This window comes from Podospora anserina, chromosome 6, assembly GCF_000226545.1.
Source record: "Podospora anserina S mat+ genomic DNA chromosome 6, supercontig 2".
NCBI classification, from domain to species: domain Eukaryota; kingdom Fungi; phylum Ascomycota; class Sordariomycetes; order Sordariales; family Podosporaceae; genus Podospora; species Podospora anserina.
Window position 1 is genome coordinate 2,374,456 of NW_001914857.1, and position 26,880 is coordinate 2,401,335.

Consider the following 26,880-nt stretch of genomic DNA (forward strand, 5'->3'; position numbering starts at 1 on the left):
TTTTGAGGAAGGATCAAACTGGCTAGGCAAGCAGCTGGAAATGAATTCTGGGCAGAGGTTGGCGTTTTTTTACGAGACTCGGGAGGATGCTGAAGGCGATATATGACCGAAAAAAAAAAGACAACGACATATGGTTTTGGCCGTTGCGCTGGGTGCTGCGGCTAACATTCCAGTCAGGATGAGGTTGGGCGCTGGGTTGAGACATCGATCTCATGGGCGTTTCGTCATTTGTGAGACAGCTCTCGGGTGGGTCGCGAGCAATTCTGGGAAGGAGCATAGAAGTGGGTGTAGGGTATTTAGAATGTGAGGTCAAGTGATGTGATGGTGTAGTAAGAACATGCAAGATTAGTGAATAGTAAGGAATGCTATGACAGCGACATGTTCCCGTCTCCGAGAGTGCCGGCTACCTGATGAGAGATATACGCATGGAAGCGCATACTTTGCAAGTCATGTATAGGTACAGAACTAGTGAACATGCGAACACCTTCTATGCGTCGTCCTCTTCACCTTCATCGCTCACCCAATGTCCTTCATCGTCCTCGTCCTCGTCCTCGTCCTCGTCATATTCATCCTCCTCATCCTCCTACTGCGCATTGTCGTTTGTTACTGTAGCCGGTTCAAATTCCCAACCATCGATTGATCCGTACAAGTCTTGATGTAGATCATTGACTATATCGGATATGTTAGGCCTTCTCCCGACTTTGTTGCGTAACAGTCGAGGTAGAATTCTCGTGAAAAGTTTTTTGTAACCCGTTCGAATACCCGCCAGCCTCAAGTCCTCTTTCGAAATTCCCCGAGGGTATCTTTTAATTGATGGAAGCTTCTTTGCAAAGACGTGCACACCGAACCTTTCCACCTGATGATCACCCTCCTCCTCCTCCGTGTCTTCCTCCTCTGTGTCTTTCTCCCCCGTGTCCTTCTCCTGCTCCCTATGATTCTCCTTATCCATATACTTCTCGTCATCCGTATTCTTGTCATTCTCATCATCCGTATCCTCCTCCTTCTCATCCGCATCATCCTCTTGATCCAGATCCGGCCAGGGGTTCAGCTTACAACGTTCCCACATCAAACTCTCCACAGCCTCTTGCAGCCGCTTTGTGAAGGGGCGTGGACCCGTCATTTGCGCGAAGATTGACTTCGGCCTTGTGGTCAAGCAACAACTTCACACCATTTGGGTGATGCTCAGTAAACCACCCCAGAATCGAGTTTCCCTGATAGTCCTGGCCGTCAACATCGACAAAAAACTGTTCTTGTTGGAGAATCCAGGTAATTATGGCGGCCTTGAAAGCAGGATCTCTGATAAAGGGTGAGTGCAGCACCCCAAAGATGGTGTTGAAGCCGTGCTGATTCCTGGCCTCGGGGTCGCCCTCGTTTTCCACCAGTGCCTTGATAACATCTAGGTGGCTATAGACGGCTGCGAGGTGTAGCGGAGTGACTCCGACGTGGCCGGCGCTTGTGACGTCTGCACCATGGGCTAAAAGATACTTGCAGCAGTCAACATGCCCCGCGGCGGCGGATAGATGCAACGGCGTCCACCCTGCACTAGTACGATCACTGACAGACGCCTTTCCAGAGTCGAACAAGTCTCGTAGGCCTGGTACATTGTTCGTCGAGGCGTGGTACATGACTTCGGCGTTGATGAGGACTGTTACTGGAAAGGAGAGCCGTGGATAAAAGGAAGGCGACCCTCGTTGATCGCGAGTGAGACTCCAACCACCAATAACAGCGCGCTGAGACAACCACGAGACGGGAACTACTTCAAATGTTGCGGCAAAGCCTGTTGTCGACTGTTGGTTGTCTCCAGTATCGTTGCCAGGACGGTATTCCTTTGATGCTTCCAACGAAGACGTCCCCACGACATAACCACGGTGCCCAAATAGAAGTCATATTCGAATCGTCTTACGGTTTTATGCCTCATCTTTGGGCTTGTCAGACTCCCTGCCAAGTGTGGATAGGTATCATCGAGTGTCGTTCCAGCTCTCAAACTCTCCATCACGACCTGTGTGACTTGTTTGTTGAAAGCGTCGTTGTGTGCCATTTGCTGTCGAGAGAGCTGTTGCAGGGCACCTTGTAGATCTGGGTGGACGAGACCGCTTGGGGTGGCAGACGCTAGACCTAGATAGAGCGGCGATGGTAAAGCGATGCTGGTATGGTGACAAGATTGACGCGGATCAAACACTCTCTGAATGGAAGCAAATTTGCGCTCGAGGCTAACGGTAGCAGAGTACGTACGCGTCAGAAGGTCATGCTGGCGGGGGAAATAGTCGCTGCCAGTGCAAATGTGTAAGCGGTGTCAAGAATGAACAGTTGACAGTATGGGTCGTAGGGGGTTTGCCTGTATAAAAGAACCAGCAGGGTGGTGAGCACGGGCGAATTACGCCAGCCAATGACATGAAGGCCACGACGGCTGCCCCGAGTTCCGCTATATCGACACAGCAGCTCTTGCACAGGGAAAGTGGGGTAAACGGAGAGGCGACCGGAAGAGTCCGACTTTCTGCGTTTGGATCTGGTTTATTACATGAAATCAGCTGCTTGTGTATATATCTGTTCATGCCTGACGGCGCGCCAAGTAGGTAGGCAGACTTGAGGCCCACGCTGGCTGGCTTTACTTCCAGCCATGCCGATGGTGGGAGCAGCCCTGCGTGATAACGCCTCATCTGGAGGTGCATCTCTCAGACACGGGAGGTATACACTTATATTGGGGGAATTATGACAGTGTGGGTGCACAATCCCTCAACTCAGTTATGTTCGGTCTGACTACTAGCTATGTGCAATGCAGATCCAGTTGGCAAATAGTTCCCAGGCTTATCATTGTGGTTGTTACACCTTCTGAATTCTTGCACTTTACTTCCAGGTTCCCTGCATTTCACTTCCCTTGGTTGCACGGGCGTCCGTGATGGGTCAGCCGAACTGCCAAACCACCCCTGGTAGTGTATCCTCCTGAATATTTGAAACCAGTATCTACCTACCTTACTTTACACCCAACAGCGGCGGCAACCGACCCCTGTGATTAGAACCAGAGTTCAAAGCTATAACATGGCAGATTCCACCCACTATTCCCCGATAGCTAAGGCAGGCTTCACCGCGCCGGCCTTGTACGACAAATACCGCCCGTCCTACCCCACCCAAGCCATCCATCGTCTCCTATCCTCTCTAAGTATTACTGATTGCGAGGTCTGCATCCTTGAACTCGGTGCAGGAACCGGGAAGTGGACGGAAGATCCGGCTGCGTGGTCTCCCAAATTCCGCATCATTGCTCTCGAGCCACACAGACAGATGAGGGACTTCCTTGCTCAGAAGCGACTACGGAATGTTACCGTGATGGACGGGTTAGCCCAGCACATTCCACTGCCGGATGAATCCGTCGACTGCGTATTGGCTGCTCAGGTAGGACAACACTTCGTACTTGGTTCCTTTTGGTCTCGCAGTTATCCTCTCGTATTGCCACTAACTAATGGTGATGTTGTGCTACGCGTGTAAATTAGGCCTTTCATTGGTATGTATACATTTCCCAGCGACACCTCTCTGACCTTTTGTATAACCTAGCTTGCTGATAGGATAGACTAGGTTCGCCAGCGTTCAGAGCCTTAGTGAGATCTGTCGTGTGCTCAAGCCGAGGGGTGGTCTGGGTCTTATCTGGAACGTGGAGGATTATAACTCTCCTCGGTCGTTTCAGGTGCAAACCAAGTGGGAGGAACAGCTCCGCGAGATCATATGGGCCCTTGACGACGGACAGCCGAGGTTCAAATCCGAGATGTGGCAATCCGCCTTCGACAGTTCAGTTGCCAAGCAGCTCTTCCGCTTACCATTGAACCTTGAGACTTGGAGGCTGTCCCAGATGGTTGACGAGACGGGCGCTAGAAAACCGCATATTTTCTTATTGTATGCTGCAAAGCGCGCCGCCTGAGAAACGGGATTGGTACAGGCGGCGGATTCGAAACATTCTACAGAAAGCCAGAGAAGACAACCAAGAGGGCGGTAGTGGGTTCAAGATGCGGTTCTCAACCATCGTGGCATGGGTCCACAAGTCCTCTACGACACCTTCGCAAAACCAAAACCAGGCTTAAAGTCGTTACATGATATCCTGCCATATCCCTCAAGATGTAGCTCTTTACCTGGGTACTCTATGTGTAGGCACCTTTGTAATTAAAGGGTCAATCGAACGGGCAACCGGCTACTGGCGTAAGCTAGAGTTTGGCGGCATCTTCAATTCCATCAATTCCTCTAGAGCTACTGTAGTTGATGTCAAAGGTGAACAAAGATCCAAGAATGCCCAAAACTGGCTCAGCCGAGTTCAGGCAATAAGGCACCCAATCCCTTATTACGTTGATATCACGTTTTCTTGGCATTACTATTATGCACATGCTGAATATGAAGTATGTAGGTGGTACGATACGGCCGGGCTGTTCAAGCAAGAGACTGGACATGATCAGTAAGGTGTCTGGATCCTACTACTCCTTAGGGACTTGGGACGGTACCTTCATAGATAAGGTAAGAGCGACAGTGTGGACTTTGCCGGGAGGCATTACTCTTATACATGTGGATGGGCAGGTGGGTATCTATCCTCGATGGTCACCAAGGTACCGTGGCGCCAGTGTCACGAACGCACAAGATGCGCACTCGAGGCATATCATGCCATGCCTTTTGTGGCTATGCTGATCCTTTGGGCTCTTTGGCACATATATTCACACAATGGCAAGGCAACAAACCGTTGTTCTCGCCTGTGCCAAGTGTGGCTGTGCAAACAGTAAGTGCATTCCGATATCACTAGACCGTGGAGTTGGCTGTGAAGAGACGCCAAATGCAACGCTGACGAACGATTTTAAGTGGATTGTCAGGTACGACGGCCCAAAAGGCGGGACCAGGTCTCGGATATAAATGCACAACCACCCATCACCCTGGCGCCCTGTCTTCACCTCTCCATTTACGCAACCACAAGCAATGACATCCACGTTAACTTTGACGAAGCCCAGACGCCGCAGAAAGAAGATCGTGCCACTCCGCAATATCAGAAGAATAAGATCAGAAGACATCATCCACCACAGCATGGCTTCCTCCTCCTCCTCCCAGCCTCAAGATCCAGACCAACAAAAGACTCTCACCACCAAAGCCTCCAATGAATCCCTCGCCGCCGCCTCGACGGTAGTCCCCGACAGCGAGGCCACCACAATGGGAAAGCAACCACAGGCACCGACTCGGTACCTCTACTATGAGAAAGTGGCGGAGCCAGACCCGAACTATGTCCCCAAGCCGCCGTCAAAACTGGCCAAGTTCATGTCCAAATTCCAGAGCCCGATGGTGAAAGCGACAAAGGCCAAGAGACAGGCCGAGATTGACGAGGAGAAGAGAACGGGCATCAAGGTTTATACTCCGGCTGGGGCGCCGATGGGGAGTGGGCAGCACATTGGGAATGCGTTGAGTTAAAGTTTTGGAGGGATGATGGGAATTGTGGATTGGATGGCGGTTGATGGTTTACGAGGAGAAGGTATGCCCTGCATTGGATAATGCTGTTTGTTTCATGTTGCTATCGGTAGCAATTTCAGTTACATCTTCATGAGGGTGTTCACACAATAAGGGTGCCAAGATTGGTAACCAGCTCTGTCAGCCGCCTGCAGATAACCCCAGTCTTGGTCATTGAAGCTTCATGAATTTCAACAACACTTTTTGGCACACCGAAACTGTTTGTAGTAATCTTACTGGCCCAATAATTTAGAACTTTGCACGACTAGCTACAGAAACGTCACATGGAGTACGCCTCACACGCGCCACTCAGCAAGCTATCAATGAAGTAGCGCTATCACACGAATGTTGCCGGTGATGACACACACATCATTGCCAATTAGCTTCAACTAATATCATTGGACTGCTTCTCAAACTTCGTGAAAACATCATGTAGGTATTCTGATCACATATCAGACCTTGAACCAACAGCCACCAAACGCCACACACCTCTCAAAGGATCAAGCCCTCCGAACCTTCGTAAGCCAAACGACAAAGAACATAGTATGATCATGAGTTTCCAAGCACTTCAAACCAGTATTTAACAGCCACCCCAAGTGTCAAGTCACAAAAGTATATAAAACACCCATCACTTCCCAGCAAAAGTAGCCCTCATCTCCCGACCCATCTCCCACATACCCACCTTCCAGCCTCCAGCCAACCTCGCAAACAAAAATGCACCTCACCACCCCCCTCCTCACCCTCCTCACCCTCACAACCTCCACCCTCGCCCTCCCCGCCCCGTCGACCGACCTCGCAGCAAGGTGCACCAAGCCCGGCGGTCCACCCTGCTGGAAACGTGAGCCAGTAGTCCCCGAGGTTGAGCCCCGGTGCCAGCCGTGGAGGGGCGCTCCCTGCTGGAAGAAGCGCAGCCCTGTGCCAGAACCAGCTCCGGCTCCGGCGCCCGATGTTGAACTGGAAACTCGCTGCACCAAGCCGGGCGGACCGCCTTGCTGGAAAGAGAAGCGTGAGCCGGAGCCGATGTGTGGCGAGCCTGGGAGGCCGCCTTGCTGGAAGCAGGTACGAGATGTTGGTAATGCTTTTCGTGTTAGGTTTAAAGAGCCAAAGGTCTGACTTGGGAGGTTTAGGTCTGATTGGTCACTGATGAGGGGGTGACAGGCGGGGGGGAAGCAGGGCGGAGCTGGTTTGGAAATTGGAGATTCCATAAGGTAGTTGGATATGTGTTCTCGTTTCAGAAATCTAGAGCGCTGTGGTTTTTGGGGTGGGACTCTGCTGAATGTCATGGTTGGCAGTTTGGTTGCTCAAGGGGAGACGTGTTTATTGCAAATCCCAAATTGGAATAGGTACAGCTCAAGTTGCTAGAAGGGGCGTGTTGTGTTGTTGGGGGGCAACCGGGGGAGTGATGCGCAGGTGCGTGCCGGCTGGTAAGCACGTTTGCCATGTCATTCGTTTAGTACTTGTTGTTTAAGGGGGAATAGTGAAGATGATCAGATGACCCAGCTGATGTAGTGCACTACCCATCGTTATTCTCTCGTTAGCTGTGAGGATATCCCACCATGTACGATTCCACCCTTCCCCTCCCCCTCTCTCCAATCCACAACACACGCCACCGCTAGAGCTTCACTCCTTAAGCCTAAGCCTGCTCCTCAAAATTCTCAAACCCAGCCGCCCTCGAAATATCAGCCACACTCAACCCCGCATCCGCCAACGGAGCCTGCAAGCTCGCCGCCGAGTTGGCATTCTGAATATCAGCCCCCTCCACGGCAGGATCAACCAAGGGAATGATTCCCCTCAACTCAGGAGTAGCCGGCAAAGCAGCATTGCTGCAGATGGTGGGGATGTCAACAGCGAAAGGGTTAAAGTTCTTCTCCGCGGCAACCAGGGCGGCGGCACCGGCAATCACCTGGGGGTCGTTGCCTAGGGTGGCAACAATCTCGTCGGCCAGTTCGAGCTAGGGGAAATGTTAGCAGGAGGGAGAAATGAGGTGAAAGGGAGGTAACGGACCTTGGCACAAGCACTGGCGCCAGCAAGGAGCACGCTGGGGGTCTGGCCGGCGAGGGTACCAGCTGCGCCTGGGGGACCGAAATCGCCGAGAGCTTGGATGACGCTTTGGACGAGGCCTTCCTGTCCGAAACGGGCAGAGGCAACAGAGGCCAGGGTGGCGAGGAGGAGGGTCTTGGTTTGCATGGTGAAAGATAAAAGCGAAGCCGACTAGCGGTGTCAAAGGTATTAAATTGATAATTAACGGTCTCGCCGTGAAAAAAAGAGCGTGATCGAACCGGTCGGTCAGAAAAGAGTGGATAGGGAGATCAGGAAAAGGAAACAACTCCCGGGTTGGCGAAGAAGACTTCTTATAGGGATGCACATGATGGTACCAGTGATGAGGTGATCACCAAAGGAGCCGGCAAAATAGTGGTTGATGTTGAGCCCCTCGGCGATCATACTGTTGTTTGCGACAGGAATTGGCTGGCAGTTTTTGGGTGATGTTTGAGGTTCTGCCGTGTTGCTTGTGCGGCAAGGCTCGGCGCATGGCATTTCCAGCAGAAGCCGATACAACAATGCCGTGTTGACTTGTGGAGATATCAGACGAAAGGATGATCTTGGGTGCTTTGGATAAAATTCATCCAGGTTGTCAAGGACAATCGTGATCATCCAAACCGAGTTTCTCAGACTCGTCTCGGGCAGTCAAACCAAGAGGACATTGCACAGGACTGGGTTTTGGGACGTGATAATGCTGGCTCCCGTGTTGGTTATCTGTAGTCGCACGTGTTGAACAATCCTCTTGTCCGTGTGTGTGTGTGTGTGGGTGTGTATGCATCATTCCACGTGATTTTGCTGTCGTTTTGTTCCATCCCGTCGTGGGGTGCCATCGTCGTTGATGTCTCGAGGTGGGGGGCGCTCTTGGCAGCAGACGTCACTTGGTGTCAAAGCTGAGTTTGATGGACGGCAGCAATTGTCCGAACTGTCACGAACACGGGAAAAAGCGCTCTGGAGCCTCCCTTGCTGTGGCTCGGCATCATGTGATGCCGCCCGTTTCTTATCGAGACCTCACACATTCTTGCTCTTGGCCACATCTCACCATCAACCCACAGACAGCAACTGTCATCCCTTCAACATCAACATGCGAACTGCGACCACTTATGGATTTTTTCTATTAATGTATCGTAATAATGTCCTGCCGGCGACCAAGGTGCCCCAAATACACCAGCGCGGACTTGCTCTTCGATCATGTAGGTACCCGCACTTGACGCGAAAGAGCAGTTATGTACAAGGTCAGTTCCCATCCAAACATCCCATACCCGAAGCGCCCCCCATTCCCAAACCTCACCCCCCACCCAAATTGATATTACAGTAAAGGCAGAGACATATACACCGGGCTCGTATTCTTTTCGTCTCTCGTTGTCGTCGTCCGTACCTTTCCCAGCTCGGCTCGGCCATGTGGTGTCACTGCCGGCGAGCAAAGTGTAGCGAGGACGCCGTCTCGTCATTAGTTGTTATTCCCCGGAATTCCTTCGCCTCTTGAAGCAAACACTCTCCGGCTCCTGATGATGCTGTTCGCAGAAGAAAAATGCTCATGAAAAATGCAGCCACCCCTTCTTTTCCTCCTCCTTTCTCTTCTCCTCTTCCTCCTTGCGCTTGGCCTCTTGGGCTTCGGCCTTTTTCGCTTCGGCTTCTTTCCTCTTCTTTTCCTCCTCCTCCTTCTTCCTCTTCTCGGCCTCCTCACGGTCCTTCTTTCTCTTCTCCTCTTCAGCCTTGGCCTTCTCGGCGGCCTCCTTCCTTTCTTGCTCCTTCTGCGCGACAATCTTCCTCTGCTCCTCCTCGGTCATCTTGGCAAAGGCCTCGACGTTCTTGTCCCAGGTCTTGACGCACTCATCGTTCCAGTTGCACTTCTCAACCTCACCATAGGCAGGGTGGCTGTAGCGGGGATGTCTGCTGGGCCAGTTGGAAGCGTGGTAGTGGTGTCTGACGAGAGCAGCTCTGGCGTCGTGGTTGCCTGAATCCGAGTGGCCTTGGCCGGCAGCAAAAGCCTCGACGGTGAGGACGAGGGTGCGGCTCACGAGCTTAGATTCCTGGAGGTCGTGGAAGAGATCCCAGTCGACCTTGATGTTGGGGTCCTCCTTGTGAAGATCCATCTCGGCGAGAATGGCGGTGGTGAAGGCAGACGGACCAGTACCGCTGATGATCTGGTCGAAATCGAGCTTGACGTCGGCAAGAGGGACGTTCTGCTCCTTGGCAACACCATTGAGCCATGTCATGATCTGCTCAATGAGTCTCATCATGACGGGCAGCTGGGGCTTGCACATGAAGGTCCACTGGCAGAAAGAACGCGACTTGGGACCAAGAATGGGGTGATCCTTCCAGTCAGGCTCATCAATCTCGACGCCAATAACCATATCGATATCCTTGACGTTGTAACGGTCGGGGATGAACTTGGAGAGAGGCTTCAAGGCCTCGACATCGATATCGGCGTACAGACCACCCTCGGCATACATGACGATGTAGCGGAGGAGATCGGCCTTGACAATGGCAGCCTTGACGTCGCGGTAAAAGTTGACAATGTCGGGGCGGTTGAAGCCCTCGGGGCCAAAGTGCCACTCGACGTACTTCATGTCATTGTCGTCGGTCAACACCTCGTATCGGTAATCGGGGTTCTTGCCAACCCATGAGCGGGCGGTATTGATGTCACGCTCCTCGAATCTGAGAGGGTTGACCTTCCATGTCTGCCAAATCTTTCTGGGGAACTCGGTGCGGACGGCCTTGGGGGTCTGAGCTGGTCCTACTGGCGTGATGGGCACAGTTGGCGCAGCTACCACCGGGACCGGTGGACGGGCGAGGGCGGCGGCGTTCGAGGTGACTTCGCGAACACGCGAGTGGAAAAGGTTCAGGTTAAAGGTGAAGAAGATGAGGATGATGGCGGCAACGTATATTGGGAGGCAACGGCGGAACTGTGTTGGTAGGCGGTTGCGGAACTGAGCTGTGGTGGCGGCCAAGGTTGGCGACCCCAATGGGGAACCAAGCTTGGACATCATGCTGGGCGACCCGATATTTGTTCGAGCGAAAGTAAAGCTACTCGTCAATTCCGTGAATGAATCGTGGTTTCCCGGTGGTACGACGTGGGAAAATAGCGAGAGCGGCCAGACAACAGTACTTGGAGTCGTGAGCTGGCTGACGAGTCGGTGTGCCGTAGTCTGGAAAAGTGCCGTTGGGCGACAACGCCTGACCCCAGTCCCCACTGGGATGTATCTCTCGAGCGAAAAAGCGAATGTGACGAGACAAGACGAGACGAGCAGGAGGTGAGGTCTCGAGACGAAGGAAAAAGTGGAAGAGAGAAGAGGAGGATACACGAGTAGCAGTATCACGAGGTCAGGTAGGAGAGAGAGAGAGAGAGCAAGAGAGAGGTCTAGGCCCCTCCAATCGGCGGCCAAGTGGTTCCTTATCTTGTCAGCACTGGCACCAGTCGGTGTCTGCCTCTGCCGGATGCAAACTCGCGCGGGAAATTCATCATGGGCGCGGCCATTTTGGTCACCTAGCGCCGACACCTTGCCGGGGTCCCCAGGCCCCAGATCCAATCATGGAGGCCCGAGAAAATTCTTCTGACACCGTCCACGCCCAGGGCACCAGGGGCAGGCCATGGACAGCTGTTTTCGCTATCTTCCCCACCACTCTCGCTCTTGTTTTCTACAGGTTCGTGCAGGTTTTAATTCTACTCTGATGAGTGCTTGATTCGTGGCAAAGCTGCCGCGACTCTTGCTGATCCAATCATGCCGTTGGCATTCGTGAGTGTCCCATCCGGCCGTCAGCCAGTGAGATCTGTCAGACACGATAGGGGCTGTTTTTCCAAAAACCGAATCCCCTGCCCGGTTGCGGGAGCGGTGCCCCACTGCAAAGCAGGCTAAGCTCACCAAGCTGCCCACCCCTGCTCGACGCGATCGGTCGTTGCCGTTTTGGTAGACTTGTGTGGGACTGGCCTGTGCGCTATCAGCCAATCATCGGTCGGGGCTATGGCACACTGTGTAGACAGGCACACCCCAGATTTCGCCTGGTGTACCATGCACCACCCCCCCCCCCCTGGACCCTGACACCCTGTCTCGCTAGGCTACCTGGGCGGGCGTTGAAATCAAGATCTCAGTGCAGGTGCTTCCTGGCTTCCAGCTTGCCATGGCCTCTCCGCTGGAACGCAGATACGGCGGGCGACAGACGATGGTTAATTATTTCGTCATGATCAGTTTGTTCCCCGCGTTTGCAGTTTCTGCTTGTGATTTTTCCGCTTTTTCTCGTGTAGATAGAGAGGGGGAGCGTGCGTTTTGATACGAACTGTTGCTGTCATCTGAAAACCCGGTAGGCTTATCCGGTGTTGATCCCGCCAATCCCGCTTCAACTTCAAGACCCCGACGGTGCCACAGTGTTTTCTTGATTCTCTCTGTCCGACCGCTGGCTCTCGGTGGATTTTCTTCTTTTTCCCCTGAAGAATATTTTCCAGCTGAGTGGTCTCGGAGTCGTACGCACTCACTGGTTCCCGAACCGCAAAGTCGACGACAAAACGACTTTTCCCTCCTCCCTCCCTCCGGCACTTACCGCGCTTATCTCCTGAGACCTTTTCGGCCCACAGCGGACAGATCGGAACCTCGACATCTTTGTTTACCTACTTTCCACTCTCGGGCAGGCAGATAGTCAATGTCGCCGCCTTCAAAATGCACTCCCTCCGCGAAGGCATCCTAGACGGCACGGGAAACGACTCCTCCTCCGCCGTCAAGTCAACCGCCCCTTCCTTCTCCCTCAAAGCCATCCTCCGCGGCCTCCGGCACATCCTCTGGCCAAAAGCCGCCTCGGCAGACAGCTCTTCACGACAGCTCCGACCAACAGCCTACCTCGACGGTCTGCGCGGGTTCGCCGCCTTTCTGGTGTACATCCACCACCACCAGCTCTGGGCTCACGGCGCGAAGAGCCTGAAGTCTGCAGTCTACTTTGAGAACGCCTACGGCTTCGACGGGGAGTTTCGGCTGTCGACATTTTATGGCATTAGGAACTTTTTTTCCGGGGGGCACATGGCTGTGGCCGTGTTTTATGTCATCTCGGGTTATGTCCTTTCCGTCAAGCCGCTGGCGTTGATGCAGAGCGGGGAGCATCTCAAGCTGGCGGATAATTTGGCATCGGCGTTTTTCCGGAGGTGGTTTAGGTTGTATCTGCCTATTATTGCCACTACGCTTGTTTACATCACCTCGTGGCATCTTTTTGGGTACTGGAACTTTGCCTGCCCTCCCAAGGAGACGTTCGGGGACGAGCTGTGGAATTGGTATGTCGAGTTCAAAAACTTTTCGTTCTTGTTCAAAGAAGGGGGTTGGATCTGGGTCAAGGCGAACACGCATACCTGGTCGATACCGCTTGAGATGAGGGGCAGCGTGATCACTTACATGGCTTGCATGGCGCTCTCCCGGGCGACGACTAAGGCGAGACTGGTGTGTTTGGTTGTGTTGGTGGGGTATTACCTTTATGTGGTGGATGGGTATTACGGGGCGTTGTTTGTCGCGGGGATGTTGCAGGCGGATTTGGACTTGTTGGCGAGGAGGGAGGGGGGGTATTTTCCTGGTTGGCTGAGGAGGTTGGAGAGGCACAAGACGTTTATTTACTATCATCTTTTTGTGGTGAGCATGTACCTTGCCGGGGTGCCGTCGGCGACGAACAAGGTGGAGGATTTGAGGGCGAATCCGGGGTGGTATTGGTTGAGTTATCTCAAGCCGCAGGCGGTGTTCGATCCGAAGTGGTTTTATCTGTTTTGGGCGGCGAATATGCTGGTGGCGGCGGTGCCGAGGATGGGGTGGTTGAGGAGGTGGTTTGAGGGGAGGTTTTGCCAGTTTTTGGGGAGGATTTCGTTTGCGTTTTATTTGGTGCATGGGCCGATTTTGGCGACGGTGGGGGATCGGCTGTATCATGTTGTTGGATGGGGGAGGCCGGTCGAGGCTGGGGAGGTGGACATGCTGGCGGCGTGGAGGGATTTGTTGCCGTTGCCCAAGGTTGGGCCGATCGGGTTGGAGTTTTCGTTTTTGGTGCCGCATTTGATCTTGTTGCCGTTGACGTTTTGGGTGGCGGATATTGTGACGAGGATGGTGGACGAGCCTTCGGTCAAGTTTGCGGCTTGGCTTTATAAAAGGGTTCAGGGAGGAGGGAAACCAGAGATGAAGCCAGAGAGTAACGAGATGATGCTGAGACTGGCTTGAGGCTAGTCGAGGTCATTGGTCAGGGAGGACGAAATTGGTTTATGTGTAATGCATTGTATGTCATGTTATGGCGTGGCTTCTTTTATCTTAATGATCATATTGGGAAAGGTACATGTACATTTAAGCACATCCATGGCTGGCAAAGTATGGGTTTATGCAGCCTGGATCATCTTGGTCATCCTCGTGTTTCTTGGTTTCAATCGGGTACGCTAGAAAGTGGCCACAATAAGGGATATTCTGCACCTACAATTACAATCCGAGTGGTGAAGTTAAGCCGGACACCTTAGTGGCATTGTGGACACAACTCTTGACCGTCTACATTTGTGAGGCTGAAGTCTAAATAAACTTCCAACGGGACTGGAATGACAGACGGATGAACAGACCGGTGGAAGCCGTGCGACAAACGGCTGCCAACATCCATTATCGCGGGCCGCACCCGACGGACGGTATCCCGTGTGTTGACATTGTTCAGGGGTTGATGCCACGACAACCAACCACAACACAGGAACAAAGAACATCTCGATGCGGTTTAGCCACTTTGATCCTTCGTTGATAATCCCACACCTTCACGCTGAACATCATCATCACTTCATGCCATCTCGCAAACGACTTCCTTCCCCTGATTTTTCACAAAAGCTCACTGACATCTTACCTATGTACGTTTCAAACACACCAAAACGCATGATTTTGACTGATGGTGGGTGTGGTGGTGTTTGAAGATCAACAGGGGCAATTCTCTCTCCAGCAACGTGGGTTCTATCCCCAACTTCACACATTGCCTGCAATCACTGTGCTGCAGACTCCGGAAATTGGACAAGGCCGATCACTGTTTCTGCCCAGCAGAGAAAATGTTACTTTCTCCAGGTTTTTTTTGGTTTTGGCAAGGGGCGGATCGGGGTTGTCGCCGTCGCCGTCGACATGCCCAAAAGCAATGGATACCGAGGTTTGGCGTCAGAAGCTTGTGATGCGGGGGCTTTGACTGGCGTTAGGCTGTAGAGGGTTAGTTCCTCCGAGTTAGAGGTGTCTTCCCCCGCGCTGCCCCAACGGATTTTTTGACAGTCGCGCAACGTGTGAGTTTGGGGAGGGTACTGTGGTGTACCTGCATGCGGGAGATTGGTTAATGTTGTTGCTGATTCGGTGCATTTTGCGAGGTTTGAGAAAGAATCGATGGCGATGAGAGAAGAGGAGGTGAGAGGTGGTGAGATTGTGACAAGTGAAAACTGAGAAAGTGGGATGATGGGTGAGATGTGGATGCAAAGATTCGATAGTAGATTGATTAGATTAGATAGCGGTAGCTGATTGGTCCCGGGACACTTTTATGGCTTGTGTGCCTTCGGCGGATGGAACGCGTGCTTTCGGGCTTCACCTTCAGCTTTGCTGGCTTTTGCAAGCTGGACTAGAGCAGAAGCGGTGTGAGTTGGCTGAGTTGGCTGATCGTTGGGTGATTCCGACTGCCAAACTGGACAGTGGGACTTGCGATTGTCACAGTGGGCTTGCTGGAAGCAGGGATTGCTTTCACGAACTGTTGTCTCCTTCAACAAGGCATCGGATCAGGCCCTAGTCTTCCCCGCGTTTTCCACATTCCCATCACCCTTTTGTCCTTACTTTTGGTGGTGGTGTCCCTTTCCGCAGCTGTCGAGACCTTTTGCTTGACAAAAATGCTTGTTTTCACGATTGCCAAGAGCAACCTACCGAGGAGGTGCGAAAGGCGGGAGAAACATGTGAATTCTGCACGTTTCGCTGCAGGAAGAGGATTCCGTTCCCAGCCAGGATGGAACGGACGGGTCGGGTTTTGGGCGTGATTGATGCAGCCACACCACCATTGTGATTGTTACCGAGTTTTTCTCACACTGTGATGAGAGCGCTCTGGAATGAATGACATTGTGCTGACTGCCTCCACAGTGCCTCAAAGATCATCAGCGGCGGCCGTTTGCAAAATCTCCTTGGGTCAATGGTGAATGTCTCAGACGTTGTGGTTCAACGGTTACTTGGCGCTCGCTAAAAATAAAGCTCTGAGGAATGAAGAACGCAGATCCCGTGACATTGGGAACACAAAGAAGATTCAAAATGTTATTGTTGCCTTAGTTCACTTGCTGACAGAAGTCATTCCAACTGCACTGCCCGTTTTATAAGCCCCAAACCTCCAGGGTCTGGGAACGATCGACTGGATTGTTACCTGATTTGTTGGAAGTGTTGCGTGGTTTCGCAGATCTGTTGGCTAGGCTTTTGGTGTATACCTATCCAGCCTTTATTATTATTAGCGTGTGACTTACTAACCCGATAGGAAGAAAACAACAGACATTTAATCTATTTTTTCTTCAAAGTTACAGTACTTCCAAACAAGCTATTTTCCCACACATTTGTAAGCACCTATACCATTATCAATATCGAATCAATACCCCCTTATGTGATGAACCCCTGTACAGAACCTCTGAAAGGGATACTGGTTGAAGGCTACTTCTGACAATTGGTTCGGTGCAGCTAAACAGTGCACAACAAGATGTCTCAATGTAAACACAAGATACAGTGAATACAAGCTGTGATTGCATACTGCGGAACTGTTTATCTATACCAGCCAGTTCCTCCGTATATGTTGAAATGGCGAGAAAACACACAAAACAACCACAACACCACAAATATACCCTCAACAGGTCTCAGAATGAACACACCTGCGTGACAGTGGCTCGCTCGCAGGCCGCACTTCACGTAGGACAAAGAAAAGACACTATGGGCTCGCAGGCCACATAATAAGCACCGGATTGGCCTGATCAGAGGGCCAGAATTGCCTACACGCGTGCAAGGCGCAAAATACGAAGAAAAATAAAGTCGATGTCTTGTCTAAAATAGAATGTCCGAAGCAGACCGCTTATATACATGGCCCCCCTGAACCCCTGAGTCCTCTGAGAGCCCCGCTTCCTTACTCATACTCTCAAACCTGTGGCCGTACCCCAAACCACTACTAGCGACCGTTGTAGCTGAAGGTATCACTTACTATTTTAGTATAGTGTGAATTAATAAAGTACTATACAGGACTTAACCACTATGGCCTTGCAGGCCAGGGAGCAACTAGAATGGTAGCCCCACATATCCCCAGGCACAGTATATACTGTGACAGCCTCCACCACGAAGCCGTTATGTCTTGATGTGATAGGTCAATGTGGTTGAAGTTCAACACTTGGCTTAAAAACAAGGCTGAGTGGTAGAAGGCCAAGAGGCTGACGTAGCGGTGAAGGAATGGCGAAGCAATGTTACCAGGTTGATTACAGCTACCAAGGCTCTGATCATTGCAAGACCGCTCGGTGAAGAAAACAGTCCCTCCGATCACGAAGGTAAGTGGTTTGAGCTCTTCGGAGAGTCGGGAAACTCTTAACTGATCTAGGAATTTCGGGACGCTGTCCGGTGGCACACTCAAATTTTCTTGTCTTTGATTTTGACGTAGAAAGCGATTTAGGGGAAACAGGCTGTTGACGCTGAAAATCTTTACTTTCTATTCATGTACTTTATCCAACCCGCTCGCTATGCAAAAAAAAAGTAAATCTAAATCCAAGCCTTGATCCCCTGGCCGTAAACGTTCTCAAACTCCTTGCTAAATGGCTGATCAATGTACCCCTTGGGGCTCTTGGGAATGTAGAATGACGACCTGTCATACTGGTTCAGATCGATACCCTCCCGGATTCTGAAAACGATGTCTGGCGTGGAGATGAAGTACCGGCCAAACACCGTCACCACATTATCCCTCTCCTTCAACTCCTCGTCAACCAGCTTCCTGGCAGTCTCTGGTGTCAACCCGCCAGCAATGAGAACTGGCCCCTTCCAGATATCCAACGCGAAGTCTAATCTCTCCTCATCATTGTCGTTCGCCTCATCTCTGTTGCCGGCAATTCTTGTCTCCACCAAGTGCAGGTAACTCATGTTGGGGTGTCTCTCGCTGATCTTTCTGATGACATCGGAGAATTGGGGAACCGGGTTCTTCATCTTCATGCCCTGGAAGACGCTCCAAGGGCTGAGTCTGATGCCGACCTTCTCCTCTCCAACGGCGGCAGTAACGGCGTCAACAACCTCGACGGCAAAGCGGGAGCGGTTCTCGATGCTACCACCATACTCGTCGGTACGCTGATTGGAGTTATCTTGGATGAACTGATCAACGAGGTACCCGTTGGCACCGTGGATCTCAACGCCGTCAAAACCGGCCTCAATAGCGTTCTTGGCGGCTTGGGCGTATTCGGCGATCTTCTGCTTGATATCGTCAATTGTCATCTCTTCTGGGGTAACAACACCGTCGGTATCTGGGATGGCAATGGCTGAGGGTGCTTTGACGGTGAAGCCCTCCGCCTTGGCGACGTCACCGAGGGCGGCACGGCCAAGTGCCCAGAGTTGGAGGTAGACAAAGCTGCCTTGGGCATGGACGCCGTCTGTGATCTCTTTCCAAGCAGCGATTTGCTCCTTCGACCAAATACCCGGGACGTTGTTCATGCCACCAGCGGTGGGGGAGATGAAGGTGCCTTCTGTTACCAAAAGAGTCCCACCGGGGGCGGAGGCGCGCTGTGAGTAGTATTCCTTCATGAGAGGAACAATTGGAACGTGCTCGTCACTGGATCGGAAGCGAGTGAGTGGCGCCATGGCGATGCGGTGTTTGAGGGTGATGGAGGGGGTGAGCTTGAGCGGCTGGAAAAGTTTTGAGTCCGACATGTTGAGCGTTTGGTTTATTTCTTGTTGTAGTAGTTGGGTGAGGGTGAAGTGTGATTAGAGATGCTTCAGGGTATCTTGTCGTGATCTATATGCTGTTGTAGGTAAAATGATTTTTTTTTTGTTGTTGAAGGCGAAAGCATGGTTTTATAGTAGTTGAAACAGGCTTATAAATCACCACGTCGCAGGCGTGGAGAAGGTTGTTGACTTCCAAGACTTTTTTGCAGCTTCGAAACAGTTCCAGGTGTGGAGTAATGATGGCCCTGACATGCCTGCACTACCGGAATTCCAATGTTTTTCCTGATGGCCAAAGATGCTGACCTCTCATGGTCATCGAGAACCTGCGAATCAGATTTTGCTGCTTCAATGGCGTCATGCTCCACACCGGGTATTCCGATAGATCGGTAGCATCGGTGCAACGCCACATCAAAATCTCACAGCTCTAATTCGCACAAGCATTTGTAACCGTCTTGGTTTCTAATCCGGGATTACTAAGTTGACCAGCAGCCGAACCGAGATATGTCCGGTGTAAGCCTGATTACTGAGACCCGACCTGACTCCGACGTAAGGTTTTCCCTCTGTCTAACATGGACCATTCATCGTGGATAGGTATAACGGGGAAGCTTTGACATAAAGCCGTCAACGAAAATGTAACCATCAATTACAGTGGCCCACTCAACTACTCTATCTTCCAGCTCACAATGCATCAATCACCCAAGCCCGATTAGCTCAGTTGGTTAGAGCGTCGTACTAATACTGGAAACAGCATATAGTAATGCGAAGGTCAACAGTTCAATCCTGTTATTGGGCATCTTCTTTTGCTTTTTCCTCCCGATATATCATCTTTGTGCTTCCACCCTCTCAATGGTGCAAGGCTTTTTTGCTACTTAAGCTCTATCTCTTCCAGTTTCATTACTTCTCAGTTTAACATCCTGTCTCCAATTTGCTCCGCAATACATCACCATCCACAACAGCGGACTAAACCCCAACCATGCCCCGGCGATGCTCGCTGACGCCCACCCCATTCCAGCTCGCTCTATAATAGGCATCGCGACTGCACTAGCCCCAGCAGCGACCACGCACCGTACTAATTTACTCGCTGCAACCGCCGTGGCTGGGCTGTCGGGATGGGTGTTGATGACAAGAACATTGAGCCCATTGATCGCTCCAGCAAAGAACACTCCCAAGAAGAAGAGAGCAATCTCGATCCCAACCAACGACGACTTCGTTTTCACGGTCCACCCGTACGCCACAACAGTCCCAAAAAGAACATATAACGCACCCAACGCAACTTCCAGTCGTATCTTATCGATAGGAACCTCCTCTAACCGCTGCTGCCTGTCTAGATCGAACTTCAAACCCAAATTCCGTGCCCATCGTCCAAAGTTCCAGTCGAGAAGCCATCCTACTGTCCATCGTGATGCGATCATTCCGGTTTCCAGCGGCAGGTAGCACACACCCACGATTATGGGACGGAAACTGAACCGTTCAGAAAGTTGAGAACCGAGCGTGATCAACACCATGAAATACCCGCCCGAGAACAGCACCCCAGCCATTACTGTCACAAACGCTTCCTTCTCTCCCAGTATTCTCACTGAGGTGTGTATGCTGACCTTTTTCTCTGCTGCCTCCTCCATGGTATGTCTGCCTTCTTCCTCCTCTGTCATCTCGTGCCTCTTGATGTGCTTCAGTAGATCCCATCCCGTCCTACTCCACCGTCTCTCGGGTCTCACTGACCCATCGCCTACCACGTTTCTTCCTGTCTCCGGCAACAGCAGCCACGTTAGAGCAAGAACGTTAGAGCAAGAATGACCCCCGACAACCCAAGCAGAAACCAGTATGTCCCCCTTCAGCCGTGATACTCCGTCATTATCCCTCCCAGCACCGGTGCAAGAGCAGGACTGAGAGTCAACCACAGCGCAGCATAGCCGATGTATTTTCCCCTTTCGGCTCTGGTGATCATGTCCGCTACGACTGCACTCCCCAGGGAGATTGTGACTCCAGCTCCAGCAGCTTGGACACATAATAGCGATATCGAGGCCGGAAAGGAGGATTGCAGCGCAAGCCCTATGTTAGACAGTGCGCACAACGCCAAAGAGAAAAGATACACCGGTCGTTGGCCGTAGGAATCAGAAAACGGAGCGATAAGGGACGGTGTCAGCCCTGAGACAAGGGTGTAGACTGTTATTGTCAGGTTTGTTAACGACAGGGACATGTGTAGGTCCACAGAGATGGCGGAGAGGGCAGGGAGGTTCATATGCCCTGATAGCGGGGAGATGATGGCGAGGAAGGTGACTGAGAGGGTGATGAGGATTTTTAAGGGGTGATGAAGGTTGAGTAAGGGGGTTCTGGGTCGGCGTGGGTTGTTGATTCAGAGGGTGATATGGAGGGATTTGAGGCTCTGTTTGTGGTGCCTGTTGTGTCACCCTTGGGATGTATGGCATTGTTGACCTTGGCCATGATGAGTGTTTCGATGAAGATGGCAAAGAACTGGAATAAGGACTACAATCAGAATTACAACGTGAAGTTGCAGTTGTTGTTCTGACATCCTAGTAAGAAAGGCACAGCCAAGGTATTACACCGGTCAGCACGAGGATTCTCATTGTCAGAACTCAACAGACCTTCGATGTAACATCATCATGTTGCTCTGTGGAATACCAGGCTAGTGCAAGGGAGTGCGCACTTGGTGTCTCTCATGCTACTGCAGTACCTGCCTAAAAGACAGACGTTGCCTTTTCCGGCCGAGCTGGACGTGGACTGGTTCCTTTGAGCTCGAGTTGAAATATATATCTTGCTGGCATCAGACAGATGGATGAACTCGTAAAAAAAAAAAGTCAAGCTAACCCAACAGAATATCCAGATTCACACCTCAAAAGATGACCAGCATAAACCTACACCTAAAGATAGCTTACAGACCTCTGAAGATATTCAAAAGGTGTCTAAAGATAGGTAGCCAAGAACCGCAATTACCATCGACGCGTAAACCGCACCCTCATCTCCCGATCAGGCGGCACAGAAGCCGCACCAGCATACTTGACATCGTTTTGCGCCGGTCTGTCAGAGGGAGTCCCGTCTTTATTAACCCATTCGACCAATTCGAGATCAAATCTCGCCACAATGATGGCTGTTGTCAGCATGATCTCTTGCTTGGCAAAGTGTCGTCCGGGACAGATCGAGATACCGCCGCCTAGGTGTCTGGTGTAAGCATCACCAGGTAAATGCAGGGTTAAGTAAACGTACCATACGGAAACCAATCATTCTGCCTTCCCGCCATGGAGAACTGCGGCACTTTCTTCACGTTGCCATTTTCGTCTGTCTCGTCGACGTACTTGAGGTGTCGTGCTGCCCAAAACTCCGTCGCGGGATGGTCCTCGTCGCCCCAAACCTCCTCGTCAAGATGGGAAATTTCGGTGCAGGCTTGGATGAGCGATCCCTTGTCAAGGGTAAAATCCCCTAGCTTGACCGGGGCTATCGCCTCGCGGGTGACGTTCATGGAGACGTGGAGGCGTATGCACTCTACATAGATGGACTGTAAAAGGGGCAACGCCAGCAGTTTCTGCATATTGATTGTGCGTGCTCCTGTATCGGGGTCGGTTTCCAGCACGGTGTTGACCTCCTCCCGGACAGCCTCGAGCAGTGACTTGTCTTCGATGACCTCCATCAGACACCAAACCGTGACGGGGATACTGTTGGCGTTTGTTCCGAAGAGCATCGTTAACATGGTCGAGGCACCCATCGCCTCGGTGCTGAACCCGCCTTGCTTCATCCACCGCATCATTTCCCGTTGGAAGGTCGAGCCCATGATTGGCTCCCAGTTGCCGTGGTCAGCCTCTAGATCGAAGCCCTTTGCGAGTTCTTCCTCGATGTACTGTTTGCAGGCGTGGCGAAGACTGTCCCGAGTTTCAAGAGCGGAGCGGTTCATCCACCGCGGAAGACCCCAGACAAGGCTGGCGGCGACTTTGTCAAAGTCCCAGAACCAGTCGATTAGTTTTGGCCAGCGGGCGAGGATGCCTTTGCCGGCTAGGGTTGCTGTTGCTGCGGTTGCCATGTGGACATTCAACAGTTGTTGGACGCCCTCGACAACGCCTTCTCCGAGCTAGAGTCATGATGGCAACAATGGTCAGTGCAGGTTGGTTGTTTTGGAAGGAGATCCAAGGTCAATACGCACCGGAAACTTCCCTTCCAACTCTTCCGCAAAGAAGCGCTGGTATATGGCTGCGAGCATATTCGACTTGGCCGTTGCAGTGAGGTGATCATGGAAAATGGCATGCAGCCCCGCAAAGTACCTCTGCTCAGGAGGAACGTTTTCATAGCCCGGCAACGGCACCTTCCCTCGCCCAGAGTTGTCGTTGAGAAACTTTTCGCGGTCGGCAAGGGAAGCACCCCACATGTTCTCATAGATCAGGCGGAAGAATTTATCTGACGAAATGGCGGGATTGGGTCGGAAGAGGGCTTGGATGTGGCGCGGGGAGGTGACGAGGTAGACTTTCATCCAGGGTGTGAGGTTCCAGGCGAGGATATTTTTGGAAGTTTTTCGGAGCTGAACTCTGAAAAATGGGGGGGTTAGTGTGAAGCTGAAAAGAGTAGAAGGGGGAGGGACCTACTTGGAGCGCTCGTAGAATGTCTTCATGTCTGTCATGTAGTGGTATGTGTTTGTGACATAGGGGATGGTGGAAGGGAGTTTGGGAACCGCGGTTTTGTCGCCAGATGAGCGGAGGAGTGAGATGGTAGGGAGGAGCATCATGGCGATGGCTATGAAAGTTGCCGTGTAAGGCCGCTCAGTGAGCCATTCACTCACGGGGGAAGGAGACGCCATGCTGCTGAAGTTGGTGATGGTGTTGCTCGGAGAAAGAATGGCAAGGAGGGTGGATGAAGAGATGGAGTGAAATCACACTGGACTAAGGTACGTGGGTGATGAATGAGGGCTCGCGAGACCATCACTTTATTGGTGCTTGCAGTGACACATGAGTAAGCTAAGGTATGACCCTAAGGTACCTTAGGTGTGATTCTCCACCGTGGGAACTTTGGAATGCCGGCCGCTATCAACCAACGTCAAAATTCAAGTTTTCAACCCTGGAAAGTTCTTGTTCATGACAAAGCGTAAGCAGCGCCGATGGCACTATGCAGGCAGTGCATCAATACCAAGCCAGTGATGGGTGACCCCGCTCTCATGTTTCATCCTCTAGTGGACATGGCTTGGGTTCTGCACCAACAGAACCGCATGGCGGCAGCCGGTCCGAACATGAAGTTCATGACCTGGATGCACATAATCTCTGTCTGGGTTCCATCACACCAGGTAAGTTAAGTAACAATGCTGATACCCACCTAGCTTATTCACTATCCTCTACCGCCTCATTACTACGGTCTACCTATCCATAACTAGAACCCGACAATCTTTCTCAGGGTGTATATCAAATAGCAATCTGTCTTCTCTTATTCAGCACGTATCTACCAGCATGGTTCCCACGGGATTCAATCTGGCCTCGCTCTTACAGACCAATCCACGAAAGCCAAGATCCACTCTTTCTTTGCAACCTTGCTTCTTCCATCAACCTTAGTAGCTCTGTTTTCTTGTCCTGTCCAAACACCTCCCCGTGTCACAGTATATACTGTGCCTGAGTGTCACGGATTGACACTTGGTGGGGCGCGGAGCGCACCGCGGACCAATGACACGTGGTGGGGCACAGGGCGCACCACGGACCAATCAGGACAGGATCAATAGGATCGAGGATCGATCCAGGAGAGTCAACCCCAAAAGGGACAATATCGATAGGATCGAGGGTCGAGTCTATCGATCCAGGACAGTGCCAGGCTTGGCACAGGGTCTATATATAGGGAGGAACTGGCTGGTGTAGATAGACAGTTCCGCAGTATGCAATTCAGCTTGTATTCACGGTATCTAGTGTTTACATTGAGACATCTTATTGTGCACTGTTTAGCTGCACCGAACCAATTATCAGAAGTTACCTTCAACCAGTATCCCTTTCAGAGGTTCTGTACAGGGGTTCGTCACACTGAGGTTATGTGGGCCTACCATTCTGGTTGCTCCCTGGTGGTTATATTCTGGGCCTGCAGGGCCGTAGTAGTTTTATTCTGTGTAGCACTTTGTCAATCTACACCATACCATAACACCCCGAGTATGCCCTCTACAGTCAGTGGCTTGCTTGTATTGTTGTCAAACCAAGCCGTAGAGCTTGCATGATACCGTATCATCAACTTGCAAACACGGAACCATACTTCCTTCAACAGCTTGGTAGCCTCGTTCCTGAGGGTTGATTCATAGCAGGACACCAAGAAGAGCGCCCATACAGTCCTCCCTTCGTTGAGATGAACTTGCTGGTTCGGATTTGCGCCCCTGTCCAAGAGTAACTGAACCATTTCGATGTCAATTCCACACTCATCTCTTACCGAGTGGTACCGCATCGTCATGGGAGTGACCCTTCTCGGGCGGAGAGCATAATCCAGTAAAGGCGTTCCCGATTTGCTTCTCAGAGTGCCTGGTTCGGTGTCTAGTTTTGTCTTGACATACTTGGTGAGTCGAGCCTGTATGGCCAGGGCCAAGAAGGTACAGTTTCCCCCCTTTCGGTACTCGTCGAGACCTCGTGCTTGAGGCATGTCTCGAAGGTGAGTCCAGTGGTTTCGCATGGATCTCACCGTGAAAAACTTGTTAACTTTGTCCATTTCGTCCAAGGCAAAGGCCAGAGGTGACTCTGAACAGGTGCTCCGTTTCTCAGCCTCATGAAGGAGTAGATGATAGTTCATCCGACGATTTGAAAGAGTCGTGTAATGTATGATGCGTTCCAGGCTTCGATTAGGGGGAGGCTCTTCAGAAGAAAGAGCATCATGTTCCCGAGAGAGACAAGAGGATCGAAATTGGACCGCACTTCCTTGAGTAGTTCCTCGTAGTAACAGTCTCTCAGATAGTCCCGGACTGTGCGATGTAGAAAATCCACTGGGTGATCCAGAAACACCCAGTTCACGACCCTAAAATCGACACCATGAATTTCCCTTTCCTTCTTCGGAACTGAGCGGCTGCCGCCTTGGGCTGAGCCAGACTGAGCCAGACTGCGCGAGGGGGTCACAGTTCTGGGCTGCCTCGGCTATAGTTGGCACAGGTCTAAAATGGCGGTACAGTTACGAGGACCAAGTTTGGGACCTCGACCACTACCACCTAGCCGCGCTTTCCTTCACTCTAACTACATGAGAAGGAAAAATCTGCAATTTTAATGTCGATAAATCATGGATATTATATTCGGATTTCAAAGTGCTGCTCTTGACCTTTCCCAGTGTCTCTCAACCCGTTGCGCCCAGGTTAAGTTGTCCACTTTTCTGAATACCTTATCATTATAGACACTTCTTTTACCAAGCGTAATAATGACTAGGTAGTGCGTTATGTATCATCATGGTTTAGCGCCACAACTTAGGATTGCCAAAGGAGGAAAACGTTTGTCACGACAGTTATCACCTGTGGCGGACAGGCCACCATTTGGGCTGGAATAGCCCGACGTGTCCCCGATGCCCCCGCGTAAAATAGTGCAAACCACAGTGCGGGCGACTTATAGCCCGAATTTGGGACAGCAGTTGGAAACTGCTAAGAGGCGAACAGTGCTCTGATGGCCCGAATCCTGGACCACGGTCCCAAATCTGGCCCAGGATGTACCAGTACATTCCCTGGGATAGTACACAATACCCCAGCTCGAAATTTGGGATGGTGCATGACATACCAGCACCGATGGGATGGTACATGATATACCAGCACTGATGGGATGCCCCACAGTATACTAGTACATGATAGGCATGAAGCTCTCATGACGGGAAAAAGGTGTCCTGGCTTCTAGGTACGCTAACGTTCGCCCTCCGACTGCGCCACCAATACGTGGACAAACTTGTCTGGGGTGCAGTGACTTGAAGCGCTCAGGCAATTATGTTCCGGGCGAACATGAAGCGAGGGTCAATGCGCACTTCAGCAGATGCAAGCTTCGCATTCTCTGATGACTGGCGTGGCATTGAGGGGCTGGGTTGACAAAACGCCGAGATTACCTAGGTAAAATGGCTGCGCCCAGCCTGCGGAGACAAGGGTAAGGCAAACTCGTCCACAGCAGCAAAGGAGAAATCTGCCAGACGCTACTCTAGAGAGGGGGCTGAGAACTTCTCGGTGTGATTAATTACCTACCTAAGGTACTTCACACCGCATGTTTGGAAGAGCTTCACGATTAAGCGTTACCGTCCGGGAATGCCTACCGGGGAAAATCTCGACTACCTAAAAGCTTGCTGGTCCAAAGACTGGATGCGCTTCTGGCTCTGCTGCTTTGTCTTATGCACTGGAAATATCTTGCCTGTTAAACTTCAGAGAGAACCTTTAACTTCGACAATGTCGACCCCTCTATCGCCGGAAGACGCTCAGCCGCCTGCAGCTTGCCGCTGCCAAAGCGCTTTGGTCGACACAAGAACTGTTCAACATATCTTTGAATCCGCAACGGGCGGATGCTTTCAATGCCAAGTCGTTGCGGTGATCATA

General features: G+C 51.7%; 12 protein-coding genes across 12 annotated transcripts, besides 7 other annotated features; 4 read left to right on the top strand and 8 right to left on the bottom strand.

Moving 5' to 3' along the window:
* Positions 1 to 1,049: 1,049 nt before the first annotated feature.
* Positions 1,050 to 1,625, bottom strand: PODANS_6_6270 (uncharacterized protein; the record flags this gene model as incomplete). The annotated part of the gene is made up of 1 exon (XM_001910496.1): positions 1,050 to 1,625. The coding sequence occupies one exon, from the start codon at positions 1,623 to 1,625 to the stop codon at positions 1,050 to 1,052; it is 576 nt and encodes a 191-aa protein (XP_001910531.1).
* A 1,411-nt stretch (positions 1,626 to 3,036) lies between these two features.
* Positions 3,037 to 3,907, top strand: PODANS_6_6275 (uncharacterized protein; the record flags this gene model as incomplete). Its single annotated transcript, XM_001910497.1, has 2 exons — positions 3,037 to 3,387; positions 3,563 to 3,907. 2 exons carry the CDS (start codon positions 3,037 to 3,039, stop codon positions 3,905 to 3,907), a joined length of 696 nt encoding a protein of 231 aa, XP_001910532.1.
* A 1,034-nt stretch (positions 3,908 to 4,941) lies between these two features.
* Positions 4,942 to 5,424, top strand: PODANS_6_6280 (uncharacterized protein; the record flags this gene model as incomplete). The annotated part of the gene is made up of 1 exon (XM_001910498.1): positions 4,942 to 5,424. The coding sequence occupies one exon, from the start codon at positions 4,942 to 4,944 to the stop codon at positions 5,422 to 5,424; it is 483 nt and encodes a 160-aa protein (XP_001910533.1).
* Positions 5,425 to 6,059: 635 nt separating this feature from the next.
* On the bottom strand, positions 6,060 to 6,743 carry PODANS_6_6285 (uncharacterized protein; the record flags this gene model as incomplete). Its single annotated transcript, XM_001910499.1, has 1 exon — positions 6,060 to 6,743. The coding sequence occupies one exon, from the start codon at positions 6,741 to 6,743 to the stop codon at positions 6,060 to 6,062; it is 684 nt and encodes a 227-aa protein (XP_001910534.1).
* Positions 6,744 to 7,093: 350 nt separating this feature from the next.
* Positions 7,094 to 7,647, bottom strand: PODANS_6_6290 (uncharacterized protein; the record flags this gene model as incomplete). The annotated part of the gene is made up of 2 exons (XM_001910500.1): positions 7,094 to 7,411; positions 7,465 to 7,647. The coding sequence occupies 2 exons, from the start codon at positions 7,645 to 7,647 to the stop codon at positions 7,094 to 7,096; spliced, it is 501 nt and encodes a 166-aa protein (XP_001910535.1).
* A 1,381-nt stretch (positions 7,648 to 9,028) lies between these two features.
* PODANS_6_6300 (uncharacterized protein) lies at positions 9,029 to 9,325 on the top strand (the record flags this gene model as incomplete). The annotated part of the gene is made up of 1 exon (XM_001910501.1): positions 9,029 to 9,325. One exon carries the CDS (start codon positions 9,029 to 9,031, stop codon positions 9,323 to 9,325), a length of 297 nt encoding a protein of 98 aa, XP_001910536.1.
* Positions 9,033 to 11,034, bottom strand: PODANS_6_6310 (uncharacterized protein; the record flags this gene model as incomplete). The annotated part of the gene is made up of 2 exons (XM_001910502.1): positions 9,033 to 10,893; positions 10,988 to 11,034. The coding sequence occupies 2 exons, from the start codon at positions 11,032 to 11,034 to the stop codon at positions 9,033 to 9,035; spliced, it is 1,908 nt and encodes a 635-aa protein (XP_001910537.1).
* Positions 11,035 to 12,152: 1,118 nt separating this feature from the next.
* PODANS_6_6320 (uncharacterized protein) lies at positions 12,153 to 13,676 on the top strand (the record flags this gene model as incomplete). Its single annotated transcript, XM_001910503.1, has 1 exon — positions 12,153 to 13,676. The coding sequence occupies one exon, from the start codon at positions 12,153 to 12,155 to the stop codon at positions 13,674 to 13,676; it is 1,524 nt and encodes a 507-aa protein (XP_001910538.1).
* Positions 13,677 to 16,082: 2,406 nt separating this feature from the next.
* Positions 16,083 to 16,268: a long terminal repeat (LTR crapaud).
* A 5-nt stretch (positions 16,269 to 16,273) lies between these two features.
* Positions 16,274 to 16,632: a long terminal repeat (LTR grenouille).
* Positions 16,633 to 16,731: 99 nt separating this feature from the next.
* Positions 16,732 to 16,790: a long terminal repeat (crepidophryne).
* A 423-nt stretch (positions 16,791 to 17,213) lies between these two features.
* Positions 17,214 to 18,365, bottom strand: PODANS_6_6330 (uncharacterized protein; the record flags this gene model as incomplete). Its single annotated transcript, XM_001910504.1, has 1 exon — positions 17,214 to 18,365. The coding sequence occupies one exon, from the start codon at positions 18,363 to 18,365 to the stop codon at positions 17,214 to 17,216; it is 1,152 nt and encodes a 383-aa protein (XP_001910539.1).
* Positions 18,366 to 19,080: 715 nt separating this feature from the next.
* Positions 19,081 to 19,173, top strand: a tRNA (tRNA-Ile).
* Positions 19,174 to 19,249: 76 nt separating this feature from the next.
* PODANS_6_6340 (uncharacterized protein) lies at positions 19,250 to 20,822 on the bottom strand (the record flags this gene model as incomplete). Its single annotated transcript, XM_001910505.1, has 3 exons — positions 19,250 to 20,125; positions 20,248 to 20,657; positions 20,789 to 20,822. 3 exons carry the CDS (start codon positions 20,820 to 20,822, stop codon positions 19,250 to 19,252), a joined length of 1,320 nt encoding a protein of 439 aa, XP_001910540.1.
* Positions 20,823 to 21,328: 506 nt separating this feature from the next.
* Positions 21,329 to 23,178, bottom strand: PODANS_6_6350 (uncharacterized protein; the record flags this gene model as incomplete). Its single annotated transcript, XM_001910506.1, has 4 exons — positions 21,329 to 21,549; positions 21,603 to 22,458; positions 22,531 to 22,909; positions 22,967 to 23,178. 4 exons carry the CDS (start codon positions 23,176 to 23,178, stop codon positions 21,329 to 21,331), a joined length of 1,668 nt encoding a protein of 555 aa, XP_001910541.1.
* A 779-nt stretch (positions 23,179 to 23,957) lies between these two features.
* Positions 23,958 to 23,981: a long terminal repeat (crepidophryne).
* A 1-nt stretch (position 23,982) lies between these two features.
* Positions 23,983 to 24,376: a long terminal repeat (LTR crapaud).
* A 4-nt stretch (positions 24,377 to 24,380) lies between these two features.
* Positions 24,381 to 24,493: a long terminal repeat (crepidophryne).
* Positions 24,471 to 25,124, bottom strand: PODANS_6_6360 (uncharacterized protein; the record flags this gene model as incomplete). The annotated part of the gene is made up of 1 exon (XM_001910507.1): positions 24,471 to 25,124. The coding sequence occupies one exon, from the start codon at positions 25,122 to 25,124 to the stop codon at positions 24,471 to 24,473; it is 654 nt and encodes a 217-aa protein (XP_001910542.1).
* Positions 25,125 to 26,880: the final 1,756 nt, after the last annotated feature.